Below are 20,406 nucleotides of genomic sequence, written 5' to 3'. Positions count from 1 at the left end.
CTGAATGTTGGGTTTTGCTAGAACAGCTTTTCAGAGTTGAACATTTTAGTAAAGGTGTAAAAAGATGTCCTATGTTAGAGAAATTCTAAAGACTTTTCTTGTTTCCGATTTATCTGTGTCCTGTCACCACAGCATCTTGGGCTATAAGGTATCAGCTCTCATATACCAAATAAATGTGGTCATCCTGAGATGCTACTTTGAAGAGTAGCTGCAAAGCAGGTGGTCATACTTTCTCTTTTAATACAGGCATTCTCACAGTTGCGAGCTGCTGTGCTGATGAAAAATGCTGTCTTAAAAATCAGATCCAAACCCAAGGTCTTGAATACTTATAGTCAATAAAAATCCAGTGGCATTTTTTCCAAATGTAGAAAATGTTACTTCAGAGATAGCCAGTTTTCCTGTCTCAACCATTACCTTCCTTCTGAATTTATGCAGTCAAGACAGAGCATTTTTTTGGTTCTTTTCTAAACTGTTGAGTAATATTGCAGGGCTTTGTGGAGAAATACGTTGTGTGTTATCCAGGAGATCTCACTGATGGGTGAAGGTCTTTGTGAATACGTGTGGGATGAATGACATGTGTTGTAAGGCCATAAGGAATAACTGTTGATAAACAGGAGTGCTCTGCAAATCCTGACTGCAAAAATACAGTTGCTCACTTTGCTTGTGGGGCAAATCCCTCATGTGACAGAAGCTGTGCTCTGCTGTGTACTGAGCAGTGATATGGTAAACTGGCAGTGGAAAGTATTACCTTGTTAGGATTATGATTAGTGTGATTTTAGGAACTTATCCCATTAAAAGTGAATTATGCACTGCTTTATTTGTTTCAAATTTAGTTCTTTCTCTTCAGAGCGAACTCCTCTAATTTGATTTTATGTCTGACTGAGCAGAATTTTATTCAGCTGCATGTCTTGGAATGGATAACAGCATAAAGATTCACATTACATGTCAGTTATCTCTTTTGTCAGTCATCTCAGAAGATTGTTCATAAATGCAAAAGAAAGTGCAACCTAGATTATTTATTCAGGGAGGCAAAGGCAAGTGTCTTATTTAAGCCTTGCATGTAGTAGTGTAGCATTGTTCTTCTCTGCATGCATATTTTTAATCGCTGTTGTTTTAAGTTGTCAGCAGAGCCCAGGACTGGGCAGTCAGGATGCGATGATGTGCTGACTGTGTCTTGAGCTCATAGTTCAAAGATTGCAAAGGCAAAAGGCATCATTAGCTCATGTATCTGACTCAGAGATTACAGCCAGATAGCACCCACATGTCCTTGCATTGAGCCAAGTTTTGAGCTAAGTTTCAATCCCTCCAGAGAACTGACTGTCCCAGTGACAGAGAGTAGGAGGAATTGAAGGGATGCTGCTGTCTCCAGCCCAGTTCCATTTCAGGTATTGTGAGACAGAGGAAGGGGAGAGACTTTTCTCTGTGACCTTGGGCAGGCTACTTAGCTTGTGCATGCCTCACATCAAGTAAAAAGGGAATAAAATAATTTCCATTCTTGTCCTGGAGTGTGAATGAATATATTAGAGAGATGACTCAATTCAGTAGCGAAACACTCAAAATAGGCAGATGTTTTATTTTATTTGTGCTAACTTGGTAGTGGAGCTGTTCTATCCAGTTTGAGGTGCTCGTTGCTATAGTGTCTGAACATATACATAGCCATCTTTATTTCTCAGAGCTGGTACTATAGTTTCATGGAGAAATCTGCTTTAGAACAGTGTTACTATGTGGGTTTATACAGGTTGGCATCTATTGAAATCAAAGTTTTCTCCCAAGAAATGAAGGAGCTTGGGGATTTGCTTCCCTGTATTTGTTATGCTCCCCCCCCCCCCCTTTATTATATAAAATACTTTTTTTTTTTTAATCTCGTGGTGGTTTTTTTCAGCCCACTTTATGGGAGCCTAGTCCTTCTGAAAATCGTTTCTTTCCCTAACTTGGGAATTTCATGAGGCATGCTTCTGCTAAGCTCTTCACTCTTTTCACAGTGCTCAAGCAGCTTCCACATAAGAGAAATGTGTGCTCAAATGCTGAGTAGGAGATTTTCTCATCAGACAACCTGCTAGAGTAAAAAAGAGAATACTCTCCCTGTGCCCTACCTTTATTTTGGTATTCTTAAGGCCCAGATGAGTTTTATCTTAGATAATATCTTTACATCTTCAAAGTGGCTGAGATGTATTTTACCCTCTCAAATTTGGCATTTTTTTGGTGCCCAGTGTAGATTCTACTTGGATTTGAGAGTATAACCTACTTGCATGCTAAAGGTGGGGTGCAGAGTCCGAGCTGGGGATTTTTTTGGCAGAATTGTCTATTTTCATAAAAAATAACTGCAATTCGCTTCAGGAAACTAATGACTGTAGAATCCCTAAAAGTCTCTATTGACCTGCCCATTGTTGTTCCTCTGTCATCTTGTCTTTAGAGAGATTTCAGCAGAGGTAGCTTGGGAGAGCGCTTTGTATGCACTGAAACTTACAGGTGAACTGCAAAATCCACTGCCAAAATGCAGTCCTTTCTTTACTGCTCCTTTATCATTTATATATGAAGTCAGCCTTTTGAAGGGATTTTCCATCCAAAAATGAAAAGGAAAATTTTCTTTTTAGCTTTTTATAGTGTAGTAGGACTTGGTGCTTTTCTATGTCTGTTTCCTGGAGGATTTGACTTCCTCTGGAAGCACTGGATTAATACCCTATCTTGCAGCTCAAGCTAGCAGTTCTCTCAGCCCTCAATTAAAGGGGTGAGTATATTGAGCTCTAGGCCTTTTCTCATGCTTAAAAGCCCCATTTCTACCAGTAAAAAAGTCACTTTTCTGATTTAGCTTATACCAGCTCTTGAATGGCAGAAGACATTCCTGCCAGTAAAATTGCATCTAATTGCATAGACAGTAGTTGGCATAAACATATCAGCACAAAGGAGTTGCACCACTAACTGAACTGAAATTGGCCAGAGTTGTCAAAAACCACAAGAAAGAGCTCTTCAGGTATGTAAACAATAAGCAGAAACAGATGGAAAATATTGGCCCACTGCTGGATAGGAGAAGTGAAATAGCAACAATGCTTTTAAAGAGTGGAGTTCAACAAGGGCAAGTGTAAGATCTTACAGCTGGGTAATTCCATCCAGGAGTGCAGGGACAGGCTGGGATCTGCCTGGTTGGGGAGCAGCTCTCTGGAAAGGGACCTGGCCATCCTGATGGACAGCAAGCTCAATATGAGTAAACATTTTGCTGCTGAAGCAAAGAAGGGCAACAAAGTGCTGGGTTATGTCAACAAGGACATCAGGTTACTCCTGATGGAATAACAAGGGCAGAGGTTATTCCGCTCTACTCAGCACTTGTCAGGCCACACATGGAATACTGTGGTCAGTTTTTGTCCTTGCTATATAAAAAAGATGGACAGGCTGGAGTGGGCCCAAAGGAGGGCCACAAAGATGATCACAGGATTGGGAAGCTTGCCGTAGGAGGAAAGTCTGAAATTACTGGATTTGTTTTGCTTTGTGAAAACAAGGCTGAGGGGAGACCTTATAACTATGTTCTGGTATTTAAAGGGTGGTTAAAAAGAAGATGGAGATTTTCTTTTTACAAGGGATCACATGGCAAAGATAGGGGTAATAGGTACAGGTTTCTCCTGTGGAATTCTGATTGCACACAAGAGGAAAGTCATTAACAATGAGAACAATTGGAAGGCATGGCAATAATCTCCCCAGGGAAGTGGTGCATTTCCTAACACTGGACACTTTTAAGATCCATCTGGACAGGGAACTGGGCCATCTTGTCTAGATGATTCTTTTGCTGAGAATGGCTGGACCAGATGAACCTTGAGGTCCCCTTACAACCTTCTATTCTATGATTCAGAGATTTAAAGGGTGTCAATTTAAGATCTAATCCCAAAGTCCTTGTATGAGTCGTCCCATTAAAGAGATACAAATTTACTGTTTGCTCTCATAGATGTATATTGGTCACCAATATAAGCAAATAGGAATGAAAGAATGATTGGACCATATTAATCTTGAGCTTTACTTCCAACATACTGTTCTATGATTCTGAGAAAGCTAAGCTGCCAAAATATCTAGCCATTGATCAAACGATTCCTGATGTAGGGGGAGGGGAGGGAAAGACAGAAAAATAAGTTTTTTCCTTATAAAAAACTAAGGCGTTGCTATGTACCTTAAGGAAACAAGAGAGAGAAAACAGTACCTGATGGAGTGTGAGGTTTGAGGTTATGACTCCAGTTCTAAGCTGGTGACCAGAATTTCAAAGGATTTGCATTGAAATACAGAAATGGGAAATACCGTAAGGACTCAGGCCTAACATTTACTTTTTGGCTTTCAGTTGGATATGAATCATAAAGAAAAAGTTTACTTCCCCAGTGTCATGCGGAATTAGGCTGATGTGTCAAAGGCACACTGTAAGAATAGCCTTGATTTAGACTCCAAAGACAAGCTCTGTTCTTTTTTCAAATGAAAAAATAATGTGTGCCCATGAACTCTGGCTGCAACCCAATTCTAACTTGTGATGGATAAAAAACACCTCATTACCAGCTCAATATTATGATGCATAAAAGTCTACTGAATTAGTGCCATCAAAATAAATTCAGTCCAATACCTTGAAACTTATTTGGACTGGAATCTCCAATGGAGTATGAAGTGAGATATGGAGGTACCTAATGCATCAAGTCATCCTTTAGGACTACTCTTAGATTTTTTCCTTCTTGTGCCATTCTTTTATTTTCCTTTGGTTGTGTTTGAAAAGTTCATTGATAAACTAGGACTTTGAATGAGGATTTTAGCCTTGACTCCAAGTGGAGATGTTTTATATTTAATATTGGTTTTAAATTGAAGGGTAATGTTTTCCAGTGATTCTGTGCCTGGCATGATGATTTTTCCATGGAATTAGAATATTTCTAGTGTCTTTTGTTCTGACACTGGTGATTTTTTCCCAATTAACTTACTTAATTCTTAAAAAATTGATTATGTAGCCAATAGGGTTCGGTTAGTAGGGCAGAACCACTCACACTAAGCCAGTTGTAGGATAATTGTGTTAAATCTTGGTGCAATTTACCAGGGCTCACATGCAATCCTGTGATGATGTAGGAAGGAATCATATCTCAAAAACATGAAAGGTATGAGTCACTTGTGTGAAGATCTCTTGAGTGTCTACATATCTACCTGAAAGTTTTGTGTAAGCTTTAATAATTCAATAGATATCTGAGGAATGTTCGGTTCTTGCCCTAGCTCTCTTCAGAAGGGAGTTGATTTCTATTTCTGCATCTTTCCATACACGTCTTGGCACATTAGTTTATTTTAGACCTTCTAATCTCAGTCCATCTAGAATTAGAAGGTGTTACATGCTATAGAAATTTACAACATTATAAACTGCTCTTAAAAACACACTGACATTTAGATTCTTTCCCTCCTCCCACATATGTTGCAATTCAATTGGAAGAGAATAAAGTCTTCCCAGAAAAATAGCTTTTTTTTTTTTTTCTGGTATGTTTGTTTAAACATGGTTTTGAAAAAATGGGTAGGAAGTATGCTGATCACTTTAATGTCACCAGAGGAAGATAATTGGCTGCTCTTTAAGGTGAGAAAATAATTTTCCAGTAAAAATAGTGCAAATATTTCTGGCACTGAGAAATGCAAAGCAAAGCAGGTTACCTAGTGATCAAACGAAATACTTTTGGTGAACAGTTTTCTTAGTGGAAGAGATAGTTTTTACTGTCTCTTTGTGAAACTACCCTGCCCTCATAAACAAAACAGATTTCCCATGATAAATGGATTTGGACAGAAGCAAGGTGCCAGTGTATTTGAGAAAATAACTTCTGGGGATCTGCACTGTTTTTAGCTCATATAATGATGTTTTGGTCAGAAATATTCAGATGTCATTTACAAAGCTGAGGAACTTGAAGGCAGAGTAAAAATCCCTTAGGGTTTATTGGTGGCTAATACACGTGAATGCTGAATCTGTTTTACAAGCTTTTAAAACAAATTGATAATTTACTTGAGTTCGAGCTTGAAAGAGAACTCTAATGGGTCATCAGATTTCATCCCTCCTCATCAAGCAGGATTGCTTTATTTACACAAATACTATCCTTCATAGATGAGTGTCAAGCATGGTTTTGTGTCCTGCATTCTAATACATGCACTCCCAGTCCATGAAGTTTAGGATGCCTGAAGAGGTTGTTGTGTTCAAGTACACTGTGGCTTCTTGTAGTTTTCTCCCACATTTGTAACCATCTGTTGTAGCCCAGGCCTGCTATTTCTGAAAAGCAAGGAGCGGATTGTATTGACACAGCCACCAGCATGGTGGTCCTGGGAGACTGGGTGACTGAGTTTCATTCCTGTGTGTCTTCAAGGAGCTTTAGTGAACTTTGGCAATTCATGTAATAACTCTTTGTGTCCAGAACTCTTGTAGAATGAGAGGAGGATTACTGCCCTGGCTGGAAGCAGTTCTTCAGGATGAGTACAATAAAGATTTAATACCATGCAGATACTGAAACAAAGATGCCATATAAGAACCTAAGACACTGCACTGTCATCTGTAATCTGCATCAGCAAAACAGAAACACTGATCACCAAAGTGGTTTTTTCAAATGCATTGTGTCTGGTTTGAACCCAGAATCCGGGGTATGGATACCTTGTATCATTAGACTGAAAATATTTTGTAAAATGACCCAATCCTAAATTCTTACTCAGAATTGCCCTTAACTTCGGCATTAGTTTGCTAGAATAAAGCTTGGATAAAAAAAGTTCAAGAATTGTTCCAGTAAATAACAAATAACTGAAAACAACCTTGTTTACTCCTCATTCCTGTGTTCAGCATGTATCTGAGAAGGAAATAAATCTGCTGTGCACCCCAGGGTAAAGTATATTAATCAACCAGTTATCTTGTTAAGGGAAAATAAATGACTCGCTGTGCTGACTGAATACATTGCAGTGCACAGACTTTGTGGTGCTGCAGCGATCCGATACTGACTGTCAGCCATCCAGAATCTGCTAGAGAAGCTGAAATACTGGAGGAGTGCAGCAGCAGTGTAACACTACATTCACAAGCCTGTATTCTATAGGGTGGCCCAGAGCTAGAGGTACATCTTCCGTATTCACTGTTTGGCAGGTGTTCTTGTGTTGAGATAAGGAGTGTTCTGCTCTTCCCTCAGCAGCAAGATATGGACAATCTACAGCATCCCAGTCAGTGGTGGGTTATTATCTTGTATGAAAGCTGCAGCAACATCAAAACCCCACCAAAAAATTCGTTCCACAGGGACAGACTAGATTGGTTCTATCCCAGTTCTTTTATTTGCATTCTTACTGTGAATGGTGCTGTTGTTGAGGGAACACATGCAGCAAGATGCTGAAGCTAAGGCTGTTTTGCAGCTGTTAGAGGAAGGCAGGCAGAGTCACTGTGGCTGCTTGGGTTTTTTAGAAAGCTGGCTTAAAATGGGATATAGGAGGACACAAACAGGTGTTGAAAGAACGCCATTTCTCCACTCTTCTCTTGACACATCCAGTAATGTGCTGCTGAGTGCACAGGAGCCATGAAACTCGGTAGGGAGAGTCTCTGCCAAGTAGGGTGTATCAGTCAGCCACTTGCTGCACCTCTTGGAGCACCTCTTGGAGCACCTCTTGGAGCACCTCTCAGAGCTCAAGGCTTCCCATGCCTGTCTAATCTTTAAGCTGGAATCTTAAACAGGGCATGGGACACTTGAGCACAGCAGTTGTCTTTACATGGACATTAGGATTCACTGTCTTTCCCCTTCCTTTACTCCTGTTTCTGTTTCTTTGAATTTTAAGAATCAGGCAAGGGGAGCTGAAAGAGAACTCCTTGAAGAATAGCAGAGGCTTAGCTCTAATTACAGTGAGTCTGAAGGAAGCCATGCATTAAAACATTCATGATTTCAGAATTGCTGTGTGTGTTTCTTAGATGTCCTGTTATTTCTTAATAGGTTCCAAAGTGTAACAGGAGACTAGTCTTTCTTCCCTGAGATACTTGAGGTATGCAGAGGAACTCTGCTGTCCTGTCAAAAAGATGTATGTAGGCTTTACTGCCTTGTTGGACAGGTATTGTAGATTTAAGTGGTGGCTTGACTTTGAGACAGCTGTTCAAAGGTGGCAGTTCCAGAACACCAAAGGACTTGAAGCAAAGTGCTCTCATCTTTCAGGGAAATCTTAAGATCTAAGTCAAGCAGGTGACTAAAGAGATGTAGGTGCCTAACTTAAAAATAGATAGTTCTAGGAGGAGCTCTGCAATCTCTCTGACCCTTCAAGGTCACCTGTCAGATCAGTCTTAACTGAGAACAGAAGCTGGGTCTACTGGGAATCCTCATCCCAAGGTATTACCTGCAGGAACAGCTAATCATTATCAGCACAGCTGTGATAATTGTCCTTTGATTCATCTAAAATTTTAAAAATCTAAATGGCTATTGAATAGCTGAAACACATGCTGTTACACTGACATTAAAATACAGAGGTTTTAAGTCAAATAGTCTAGATCTGAAGAAGAGACTTAATTTTTTTTTTTTGCTTAGAACCCTGTATAAAGTAATTATTGCACAGTAAAAGGTTTCCCTTCATTTGCTTTGTAGACTTATTCACTTAGAGTATTTAGAAAACTTGTTGATAAGATTTTTATCAACCTCTAATCTCCTCCAGGTCACTTTAAGACAAACTGCTACTAGAATGCAAAACAAAGGTTTGTTTAGAGCTCTCTTCAACCCAACTGTCCAGCAGCAGGCACTGTGAAAATAGTTGGAATATTTACATCAATCCATGTCATGTCAGGGGTAATTCTCACCTTCAAGGAACAGCTCACTTTCATGTGTGTATGTGAGTGTATTTCTGCTCACACATGTAGGAGCTAATCAACTGATAATCTTCTGCAATGTAAAGTAGAAACACTGTGATTAAATGATCTACTCTGATTAATGATTTTGTAAACTCTTGTGTGATGTCAACAATAAAAAGGGTACTGCAGCTGTTTTTTCAGCAAGACACATCCGTGCCATTTTCTTTGGATAGATTGTTAAATTTGTTTCTCAGAGTTCAGAAGTTGAAAGGAGAGGTGTTTATGTAAGTTATTTGTGTGTTCATGGGGAAAAAAAAAATGTTTTCCTACACCCTTATTAGGGAAGATCTGATTGTAACAGTTCCTAGCAATAGTGATAAAAATAAGTTGCAGTTGCAGTCCAGGTGGAAATGCTCATACTTGGTTGTTCCTGGAAGATGGTGATACTGCAGCATTCAGCTCTTGCTGTTGCAAAAAACAGTCGAGGGTGAAGACCTTACAAGATGCTCCAAGGTGGTTTTTTCCCTCTCTCATTAAGGTGTTTTGAGAATGCCAGTCAATTTGGTGCAGTTTGCTCTGTGCCAAAGGAAACAGATTTGTTCTTCAGAAGCATTATTATCAACTGGAGAAATGAATTACAAGACAAGTTTGAGTGTTGCAGATTTCACCAAAGGGAGATTATCCCAGGCTCCTTCAAGCTGGTGGTTTTCACAGGAAAACCCAAAACTTCTAATGCAGTGTTAGTGTTGCTGCACTGTGAAGGGGCCTCAGTGTCCTCTTTCAAACATAATTAATTTACCCAGTAAAAAATCTCACATTGGACAGTTAAAGAAGTGTCTAGGTGATAATGAAAACAGGAGCTGTTCTAGGGAACAGCATCCTTACAAGGATGTTTGCTGATGGATGTGGAATAGACAGGAAAGAGCAGTAGCTTTTGGAAAGTGTTTACAGAGAAAGTTTACACTGCACATTTCTCACAGTGCTACTGGCAATTTTCTTCTGTTATTATAAAATTTGTGAAGGTCACCATATGCTAATTTTTTTTCTTTACCTCATAAAAATTCTAAAGATAGATGTCCTATGCCAACAGCTACTGCTTGGTATACACAATAGCAAATAAATGTAGGGCTTGTACAGCTAAAATGGCTATGACTAGATATGTATGTCTATGTATATATTTAATCCAGATTTCCATGTCCTGTGTAACACTTATGAAGAGGAATCACCACCCCTAAGGATGCTCTGCTGCTGCATGACATCGTAAACAAAATGCCTCTGGAGTTCAACACAGCACTGACATTTTGGTTATAGTGCCAATAAACAAGAAATCCCCCGTGGCATGTTCAATGACTTGTTATCCCCACCAAAGCCATGAGGAACTGTAGAGTGCTTGCATGGTTCCACCTTACTAATTAAAATAAGAATTTTTATTTAGGTTGAATTTTTTAAGGACTGCTGCCACACACTGCACACACTTTTGCACTACATCTTTATCTTGTTGAATATTTTCTTTAGCTCAGTTGCTGGAGACAGGAACTGACATAAATTAAATTTACTCTGATGCAAAGTCTTTTGGATTTTTTTTTTTATGTAATTCATGTGATAGAAAGCTTTTGGTGCATAATAGGATTTTTGTAGGTCTAGTGGAGAAAGCTCTTGGGGTGCTGCTATGCCAGGTAAATTTGTTGAATTATCTATTTGGAAAGAAGCTGATAAAAATGAGGAAGCTGGGACTGCAGGGCCTATTTCTGCTGTGAATACATCTTCATTAAATGTATGGTCATCCATCATCTCTGGTTCAGAGTAAAACCCTGGGCTAACTAACAAGATGTGCCATTTCCTGGTGTCATGGTGAGGGACAGGATGACACAGAATGGGATCACATCTTTAGAGCTCTATTACAGCATGGGAGTGGTGAATGCTTCCTATTCCCTGTCAATGACTGTGAATGCCTTGCTGTCACTTTGGGAATGTGTCTGATGGTACTGATGGTTCTTCTCACATGCAAAAGCAAATGGGGCTGTGCTGGTCAGCAGCAATAACTTCTTTTGCAGTAGGATTTTGCTGGCAAAAGTGATTCTTCTTGCTGAAGATGGAGCCAACTCATCACCACCTAATCCTGGACAATCAACTGAAATTTGCCAAATGCTAGCCAGTTTTCTGCAGAAGAACATTATTTTTTCTATATTTGCTGTAGAGCAAGCAGGCCAGGAGAAATACAAAATATGGCTGAGACAGCACCTAGTTAAATTTAGGGGAAAGCACTGCTTACTTCCCCACCCTCCGTCTCCAAATTAATGGGTGAGAGACTTAGGGATGGAGAAAATTACTGTCATGGCTGGGCCTACAGACGGATCTCTGAGCTCCTTGGAGATCCCCTGGGAAAGAAATCTAAGACAGGAAGGGTTGTTCTAACAATAATGTGCAATTTTATTTGCAGAATTTTTACAGCAGGTGTTCACAGAGGTGCTGAAATTCTCTTCGGAATGCCTGAAATTTAACTGTAATTCTCAACCTGAGTGTCCCAGTGTGCCCTACATACACAAAATGAATGTGCCATCATCTCTCCACCATCATCTTGGCTTAGTTTGTGTAATAAACTAGTGAAGATCACTGATGTTATGGGCTAAGTCCTACAGTCACACATCTACTGAATTCCATAGGAATTTTGTGGTGGAAGGATCCTGTAGAAAGCTTTGTCACTGGCCTAGACCTGATCTGAACCCAGTTACATTACTCTTACCAGTGAAGACTTAACAGCGTGGATTTACAGAGATTTGATGGATCTTCCTTCACCTCAGGAAGAAGAGCTGTGCCTTGCTGCGTGTTTGTGACTCTGAGTTCCTTGATCTCAAAACCTCTGAACTGTGGAAAGATGTGTCTTGTGATGCAGCCTGGCATGAGGATTGAGGGGAATGTGAGGGGAGGCAGTTTGGGATGAGTCAAAGAAACACAGTTGTAATGGATTGACAATATATTACAGAAAACAAAGTTTTTCTTTATGCATTTGTGCTGATATATTTTTCTTGGTCATTTCGGATTTTTTATGTGTAGAGATGGAAGCACATGCACCTTGTGACTCACATAGATTTGCTCTTGTGGTTGCTGTTTTTAAATTAATTGAAATTAATTAATTTCTGTTTAATTTATTTTTTGGATTCTGTGGTAAAATTTCAGAAGTTTTAGAAATGCCAACCTGTGAATACAAGGTTCTGCTGATGAGGAAAGAAGCATCCAGGGTTTTCTTTTAATGTTTTGCTGACATATGGTTCTTCTAACCCCATGACAAGTTAATTGACTAGATGTAAAAGAGATGGACAGTGCTGAGCAAGGAAGGGCAGGATATGCATTATAAGACATCTGGTTCTCCCTCTGTTGGATTATGGATACAATATACATTGGACACCTAACAAGTGTCTGCTGCATAAAATGGGTTCTCCTTACAACAGAATTGTATGCTTTGTCTCTGAATGAGGTTATTATACACACCATTGCACAGTGTTTGAAGAGCTTGGTTAGCCATTGCAGAGGGTAGGGAGAGAAAAAAATTGGAAAACGATTGCACTTAAGACCTTCAATCTATCAGTTGCCCCATATTTATCCAAATTACCATTACACCATTACAAAATACAAATACATGATACATTAAGGGTTGAAATGTTAATTTTGACTGGCCAAATTTTGACAAGGTGGATTTTAGTTTTGCTGTTGTTTTTACCTTGCAGTAAAATCTTACTTCCTCAGAAAGAAAAGCCGGTAGTAGAAATACCACTATAAAGTGGGAATACCACTATGAAGTGGCATAATAACTCTCCACTCTGAAAGAATTATCAATTTAGTATTTGCTGCTATGCAAACCTCAGTCTGAGTCTCAGGAGGTTTTGATTCTTCCAGAGAATAACTGTGAACAATTTCATTTATAAGGAACTCTTCCTCAGTAATCTGCAGAATTTAAGAACAATGCTTGCAAATGTAAGGCATGATTTGAAGTGATTCCATTTTGAGGTCCCAACTTGTACCATTGTAGTGCATAGTTTTCAGAAACTGATGAGGTCTAAAAACTCCAGACTCCTTATGCTCTTGACTGGACACCTAGAATTTTACATCTTCAAAATAGCGAACTACTTCTGAAAACCTTGGCTCAACCATTGAGAAAGACCAAATATAGCAATTCAAGATGATGTGATGGCACCATTTCCCACATCAGCAGATGAATTCTGTGGTAAGAGTTGTAGAGAGAGGGAGCTTATAAAAAAGACAGCTAAAAAGGGCTTTGTCAAATCCAGTGTAAATAATCACCTATCCTACCTCCTCTTTGGCATTTTTGTCTTCATCAGTTAAATCTTTTGTCTGCTAGTCTCCTTTTTAATTCCACTTTTCAATGTACGAGAAAAGGACGTGATCTTACTAAATAATATTGCTTAATGATCTTATTTTTTCAGGGTAGGTACTAAAACTATTATTATGTGCAAAACCATGGAGGTGGCTTTTTTCAGAGCTTTATTCCTCAGACTAAAAACAAGTACACTCTCAAAACACAGCTGAAGGCAGCATTTCAGTACAGAAAGCTGTAAGTGGGTCCACAGTGTGGTTTCTTTTCAGGCATGGCAATATCCAACTCCCACAAGTATTACTGTTCCAGCATAAAGGAAGAGGAGACACATGACAAAGAAAAATTACTTGGTAATTGTGCTAGTCATAATTGTTGCTGTTTATAATTTCTTTCCCTTGCCCAGAGCCCCTGCAGTTAAACTGAAAGATTATATATATATAAATCTCTCTGTGTGTGTGTACATGTGCTTTGCAGGCTTTTCTTTGGAAGAAGTAACTCTTTTGTAGAGTCCTTTGCTGGCATTTCTATAGCCAGCTCACATCCTGTTGGGTGAAGCTTTGATCCTTAATGTAAGGCTGTGTGACTCGTAAGAAGAAAGATTGCAATAAGCACAGTTTCTCGTCATTAATTTCCCAGCCCTGGATACTCTTCTAGTAACTGCTGAGGTAGAGCGTGCTTGCTGGTGATGGTGTTTAAGAGCATTTCATTCGTGGTTTGAAGTAGCTGGATGTTTATCTTAATGAGCTCTCCCATTGCTATCGCAACAACTTTAAATACCTTATGGCTAGTGACACACAGGCAGATTTGTTTCTCCAAATACCTTCCTGACTGAGTTGCAATTTTCAGTGAGGTTGATTTCCTCTCAGGCTGTGCTGCTGCTGTAGTAGTTTAATAAGGGCTCTTCTTCTTGTCTCTTCCTTAGGAAAAAGAGAAGCTGTATGTGGAACTGAGGCACGTGTTGGCCCGGCAGCCCGGGCCCGAAGCTGCAGAACAGCTGCAGCAGTTCCGGAACGTTCTCCGGGAGAAGACGAAGCAGATCAAAGTAAGAGGTGCCCACAGTCCCTGGGGAGGGGCTGCAGGGAGGTCTGCAATGAACAGTGTGCCTGCCCTAGGGGATTAGTCCAGGAAAGCAAGGTTATCACTGCATCTCCTCAAGGGACAACACAGAGCAGCAAACAAACTTTTTTTGCACAAATATGCTACTTTATTTCATTAAAATAGAGGAAAGGTCTTATTACAATATGAGTTACAATGCTTATTACGATGCTGTAAGTATGTTTTTTTGCACGGGCATTCTGGGATACTGCCAGGTTTTCATTCAGCTTATTCTCCTTCTCTTTATCTTAAACTGTTAATATCTTTAAGAAGCAAATCAAAGCCACTTTGTTTTCTATTTAACAAACTAGTGGGAATATACTGAGAATCCAGTCTTAAGTTACTGTTGTTTCTCTTGTCATGTGTACACGTATATTTAGATTTGCAGATTTTGTGGAGATGTCAGGAGGAACCTGGTATACCCCCTTGTCAGTCAGAGGGAGGAGTTCCTGCTTCCAAAAGAATCTTGTGGAAAAATTTAAAAGCATAGTATTACAAAGCGGTTCTTTGAGAGAAATTCTATGATATTCTGTGAATAAGCTGCTCTTCTCTTTTTCGTGCCTGCATGAGAGATCAGTCTCCCCAGGAGTTCATCTACTTTTGCAGCTCCTCTCTCTGTTGAAGTCATCATCTCCTGTTCACTGCATCATAATCACGTCTATACTAACCACGAGGAAAAAAATGCAGGAGCAGATGGGCCCTTAGGAAACAAAGAGGCTGTTATGCAAATCTTAGCTTTCCATGGAGAAGAAAAACAATGTAGAAGATGTACAATAGAAGCCAAAGTTTAGCTGAAGTGAACATGATTTGAAGTTCTCTATAGGGTCCTTATTTGTCCTTAATGCAGTCAATTGCTGCTTTGTATTTCAGGCACAGCATGCAGTAGCCCGATGGCATCCATGCCATTTTGGGGTGCCAGGTCAAGCTATTACCCTTTTGAAAAGAAAGAACATGCACTGTGCATGCTCCTCCTTTTAAAAATTGTACTGATTCACATGAAAGTGGTTTTGTATTCATATTTACAGTGCCTGGTAATACTTTGCCTGTGTGGATTGAATTTCTCCACTTAGCAGTGCATCCCTGTGAATAAACCCCATTATTATCAGCTAATTTCCTGATTTATTAGGACCTTAATTTTGGATTTTTGCCCAGCTTTATGTCCCAGAAATTAAGAGCTAATGTATCTATTAATGCCATTTCCATAAAGCTTGGAGTGTATTTTACATGTTGTATTATGGTTAAATGGCATAACCTTTATTTTGTAAGATGTTTTTAGGTGAACAGAGGTGAATCAAATGAAACATCAGGATGGAAAAAGAGTTGTGGTAGAAAATGATCATGTCTTTCATCATCAAATATAAAAGGAGAAAGTGCTTGTAAAAGTACTCACTTATGTGTAAGTGAAGTAATATCTCCTGTTTCTGCTGTTTGTGTTTTGTTTATTAGGCTTTGTCCTCAGAACTGAGTATGTGTGAAACGCAGAGCAAGGAGTACAAACATGAAATTGAAAGACTTAACAATGAGCTTCTGGAAGCGAAAAAGAAGTATCTGTCTCAGAAACGCAAGGAGCAACAGAAGAAGTATGGAAAACCAGTTTTGTCTACACAACTTTCTGAATAAGCTAGATTTTTGTTTTAGATTCTTTTGATCGGAGTATGGCCAAACTTGACTGAGTTGATACAGTTTTTTTGGCTAATTTTCCTGAATGTTATCCTCCATGTTACTTCAGTCTGGTCTGGATTTACCATGATCTATGGCCAGGACAAGAACACCCATCCGAGATGTTGCTGAACATGTTCTGCAGTCCAGTTAAATTATTCATACCAATGAGATGGTGTCCAGAGAACACAGATTAGTGTCTTGTTTCTGACATCAAAGCATAGAATTCTAGAACAGTTTGGGTTGGAAGGGACATTTATAGGCCATTTAGTCCAACCCCTCTGCAATGAGCAGGGACATCTCCAACCAGATGAGGTGCTCAGAGCCCCAACCTGACCCTGAATGTTTCTGGGATGGGGCATCTCCCACCTCTCTGGGCAACTTGGGCCAGTCTTTCACAACCCTCATAACAGAAAATTTCCTTCTTATCTCTAGTCTAAATCTACCCTCCTTTAGTTAAAAACCCTTATCCCTTGTCCTATTGCAACAGGATTTCTGGGCTGTGAGTGCACGTGGCTGGCTCATGTCCAGCCTCTCTCCCACCAGCACCCCCAAGTCCTTCTGGGCTGGGCTACTCTCCATCTGTTCATCCCCCAGCCTGGATTGATGCCAGGGGTTGCCCTGACTCAGGTGCAGCACCCAGCACTTGGTCTTGTGGAACCTCAAGACATTCCCATGGGCCCACTTCTTGAGCTTATCCAGGTCCCTCTGGATGGCATCCCATCCTTCAGGTGAGTCAACTGCCCCATTCAGCTTGTCGTCTGAAAACTTGCCAAGCCTGCTGAGGGTGGACTTTACTTTTAATGAGAGATTTATTAGATTTCTGCAGTCAGATGATGTGATCTGTTACCAAGTTTTTCTGTATGCACAGAAAGCGTTTTGTCTTTCCTCACACACTAAAGAGGAAATTCTCTACACACAATTCTCTACAGTTTCTGAATATAATTCAAAGTTGCCTTTATCACTTCTTCCTTAATCCCATTTCAGATAGCAAATGATCTGATGACTGAATTAGCAAAATAACCAGCAATAAACAGTGACTTTTGTCCATCTGCAAATTGCATAATGTAACCTTAATATTTGGAATTAGCAACAATTGTGCAGTGCTAATGGCCATTCTGAAGCTTTAGGATCAATATGTGAGGCTACCATAATGCCTGATAATCCATTTCCAGCAGCTAAATGTCTCCTTCACAGTAGATTTGATGTTTCCATTTTGGAATCATGTCTCTTTCTGTTCATAAAGTGAGGAGAAATTCACCCACATTTTGTTGTTGTATCTCACCTAGAATGAATTCCTGTCATAAAAACTCCACTTGTTAAGGACATAATGGCTTTAAAATATAACAAAAAATACTGTTTGAGTTGATGGTGGCTGAACTGGGGCATGTTATACAGTGGAAAGAATTTCATATTGAAAGTCATTTAGTGCTGGATACGCTGTTTATCGGTCCAGGATAGATACCTGCCATGGGGCAGCTTGTCATGTTGTTCTTTTGGGCAAGCATGTCTGTAGTCTGATGGGCCCTGGTGTCTTTGTGACATCTGTGTTTTGGAAGCACATTTAGGTGCTGTTAGTGGTGCTTCTGCAGGCTGGCAGCATCTTGTGGCCCCCACCACAGCCTCAGAAGGCGCCAGCACTGTGCTGCCAGCTCTGGCTTGCACCTCTCTTGTCTTGTGGCAGCTGAGGGGTGGTGCTGGGCTTTGCTCTCCTCTGTCCCTCATGGCTTTGTACCCCAGTCAAGCCTGTTGAACTGCATCCTGCTTTGAAGACTACAGAGGCATAACTGGGCATACTGTCCTGGATAACTGCAATTTCTGCTCTCTCTAGGCTGTGCTTTGCGTTGGCAAGGGAAACAACCTTGTGCAGCCCTCCTCTAACCTGCCAGTCGTGCAAGACACCCTGCTGACTTTCTGCAATAGAGAGAACCTGTTGTGCAGTCAGGTTCTTCCCCAAGGAGCCCCCTTCCCTGCCATACAGCCATTCCACACCACTACTGCCTCAGGCAGGGCTGGACAGGCAGTGCCTGCTGTGTGGGTGCTGGCCACTGAGCCAGGGCCATTTGATTCATACAATCTCAGATTTCTCTAAATCTCAGCTGACAGAAAACCACTGACTTGATTCTCTATCTTGCTGGCTAATGTTAACAACATGTCTGAAATAAATGTAGCTGGTTTTGCTAATAAAAAGAGGTTTCTGTCAGGACAAAAGCATTAACAACATTATTGACTACCCTGGTACAAAAGAGAATTAATACTCTCAGATAACCTTACACAAAGTTATCATCTAAAGCTTTTATTGATTTGCACAAGATAGCTTTGAGTTGTGATTTAACATCTTGGTACTGAATAAATGCAGCTTTGCATGTGATGCTGAAGGAATATTGTGACAGTGGGAATTTAGCCTTGTTTTGTGTTAAAAATGAAAAGTCAGTGTTTAAGATTTTGGTTGTGAATTTGAAATCCTCTTTTTCAGCTCTCCAATTCTGAATGTTGCTTTTCACAGTAGTCTTAGCCGTTCTTTTTCTATCTCTTCCTATTTTTAACTTCAGCTTCTAGAACCCTTTCTGCATCACTATGTTCCTAGTTGCTTCTAGCACCAGGATTCCATTTTGATATTGATAAGGATTTGTGAGAAAATATGAAGCTTAAATCCACACCAGAGACTTAATCCAGCAGTCCTATATATGTAAATAACTTCACTGAGGGATGCCAGTAGTGACTGGGAGCTTTTGCACGTGGCTGGTTGCACATTAATTCTGCATAATATATTATAGTATTCAGTTGCATAGAATTTTCCATACTGATGAGCACATCTGTTTATTGTCTCCATGGGAGAATGAGGAAAAAATGAGCATGGGTTCTGGATCATTTTCTCTCCCCAGACTTGGAAGCCCAATAGTGAGATGGGGTAAGCTGTCTGAATACAGAATGTTTGTTTTTAGTGCTGTCAGCTGGCATATCCATTAGGGCTACATTGATACAATTAAAAACCAGTTATAAAGGGTTTTCACTGTTGAGTTCATCTGTGCCATCTTTTGGCTTTTCTCCTACCTCTTTATGGGTCAAATTTGGAAAAGGATGCATAACTAGACATCTGACATGGTTTCTCTGAACTTCTTCCTATCCTGACAGTTATTTAGGGGCAAATAGAACAGTAATAATTCCAGAAGTGTTTTTCCTTACTAGAGACTGAGCAAAGATACTCTTGTGACAAGGCTAGTTTTTGTAAAAGTGTGATTGCACTCACATTTGTGTCTCAGTCTCAGTGACTGTGAAATAAAATAATGGTGCTGACCTTCTTTGTAAAGCCTTGAGACTTCTGCTGTTATGATAAACTAGAAATTCATAAAGCTCCACTTGGTTAATCTTAAGTATCTCAGGACCTCTTTCTGAAGAATCCAGGTATATCACAGTGAGTTTGGAATATTTGTAGTGCTCTACTTACCTCCCCAACTTTGTAAGAGTGGAACCAGCTAACCCTCCTTCCCTCCTCTTAAGGCCATCAAATTCAAGACCTCCTGGATTCTCAGACGGAGAAACTCCCAGGGCTGTCAGTGCACCTACGGAACACAGCTAGTTTTCTGCAAATGTCACAGACAGGGCAATTATCACTGGAACTTTGTTAAAATGTGAAGACACATAGTACTATATATTCATTAAAACTCAACAAAGGAAAAAAAAACTTCCCCATTGGGCCTTTGATGCATGTAGCTGTTTGTTTGAAAACAGGCATATTCCAGCTAGAACAGGATGGTGATTAGAAATCTGAAGTCATGGAGCTCATGTACATACTTGCTCTAATGAGGTGCTCTGACCATTTTGGGAACTAGCACAAAGAAAGCTCATTTATTTCTAATTTTTAATAATTCCAAACCTCATCAGTAGTTTTGTAATTAGATCCAAACAGACACCTAGTCTTGGAGGTTTATCCTAACAGGCTTTAATCAACACTTTTTAAATTATCTCTTGATACGTGGTTGAATCAAAGAAACTCTGGAGGACACAGATTTCCTTAGTTTGTAAACATCTCTGGGCTGCAGAATAAAATATGAATTTTCTGTTTCTTTGTTTCTATTTAAAGGGAGAAGGAGCAATCCAGCATTGATATGGGGACGAAATTACCACCCCTCAAGGCTGCTGTACCTCACTTCAACACGGGGGGCTTTCCTTTAAGCAAACCCATTCCCAGAATTGCAGTCTAGGAATGCACTCATCTAGTTACATTCCTGTTCCTAGTTTCTTGTTTGAGAAACTGTAATTTTAAGAGCTTCAGAATCTCCTGAAATCACTGTTTCACCTTCAGGAAAATTTTGTATTTTGTCTATAATAAAGCATGTTTTTACACTGGAATTACATTTAATATTGCATTTACATTGCATTTCTATTTTGTACATTTAATATTGGAATTAACATAGTTCTTTTTACAAACTGTGTACCAAATCAGTGTATTTGATGCCAGCAGACGCCTGCATGGATGTAAATGGATAGTGGAGATATTTCTTCTTCAGTATTGTGTCTCTATTTAGCACTGTAACACCACAAAATGCCT

At 39.8% G+C, this 20,406-nt stretch overlaps 1 protein-coding gene across 1 annotated transcript in view; it reads left to right on the top strand.

The window, feature by feature from the left end:
• Positions 1–20,059, top strand: part of CFAP58 (cilia and flagella associated protein 58) — a 60,106-nt gene extending 40,047 nt beyond the window's left edge. Inside the window, exons 16-18 of the mRNA XM_066190570.1 lie at positions 14,023–14,142; positions 15,642–15,775; positions 19,939–20,059. Of these exons, the coding sequence (XP_066046667.1) occupies positions 14,023–14,142; positions 15,642–15,775; positions 19,939–20,059 (375 nt within the window). The remainder of the gene's footprint in view (positions 1–14,022; positions 14,143–15,641; positions 15,776–19,938) is intronic.
• Positions 20,060–20,406: the final 347 nt, after the last annotated feature.

Source organism: Chamaea fasciata, unplaced genomic scaffold (assembly GCF_029207755.1).
Source record: "Chamaea fasciata isolate MVZ Bird 193981 ecotype frontalis unplaced genomic scaffold, bChaFas1.0.hap1 SCAF_9, whole genome shotgun sequence".
Taxonomy (NCBI): Eukaryota; Metazoa; Chordata; class Aves; order Passeriformes; family Sylviidae; genus Chamaea; species Chamaea fasciata.
Note: the sequence above shows the minus strand (reverse complement) of the source record. Positions and strands in the feature narration are given on the sequence as shown.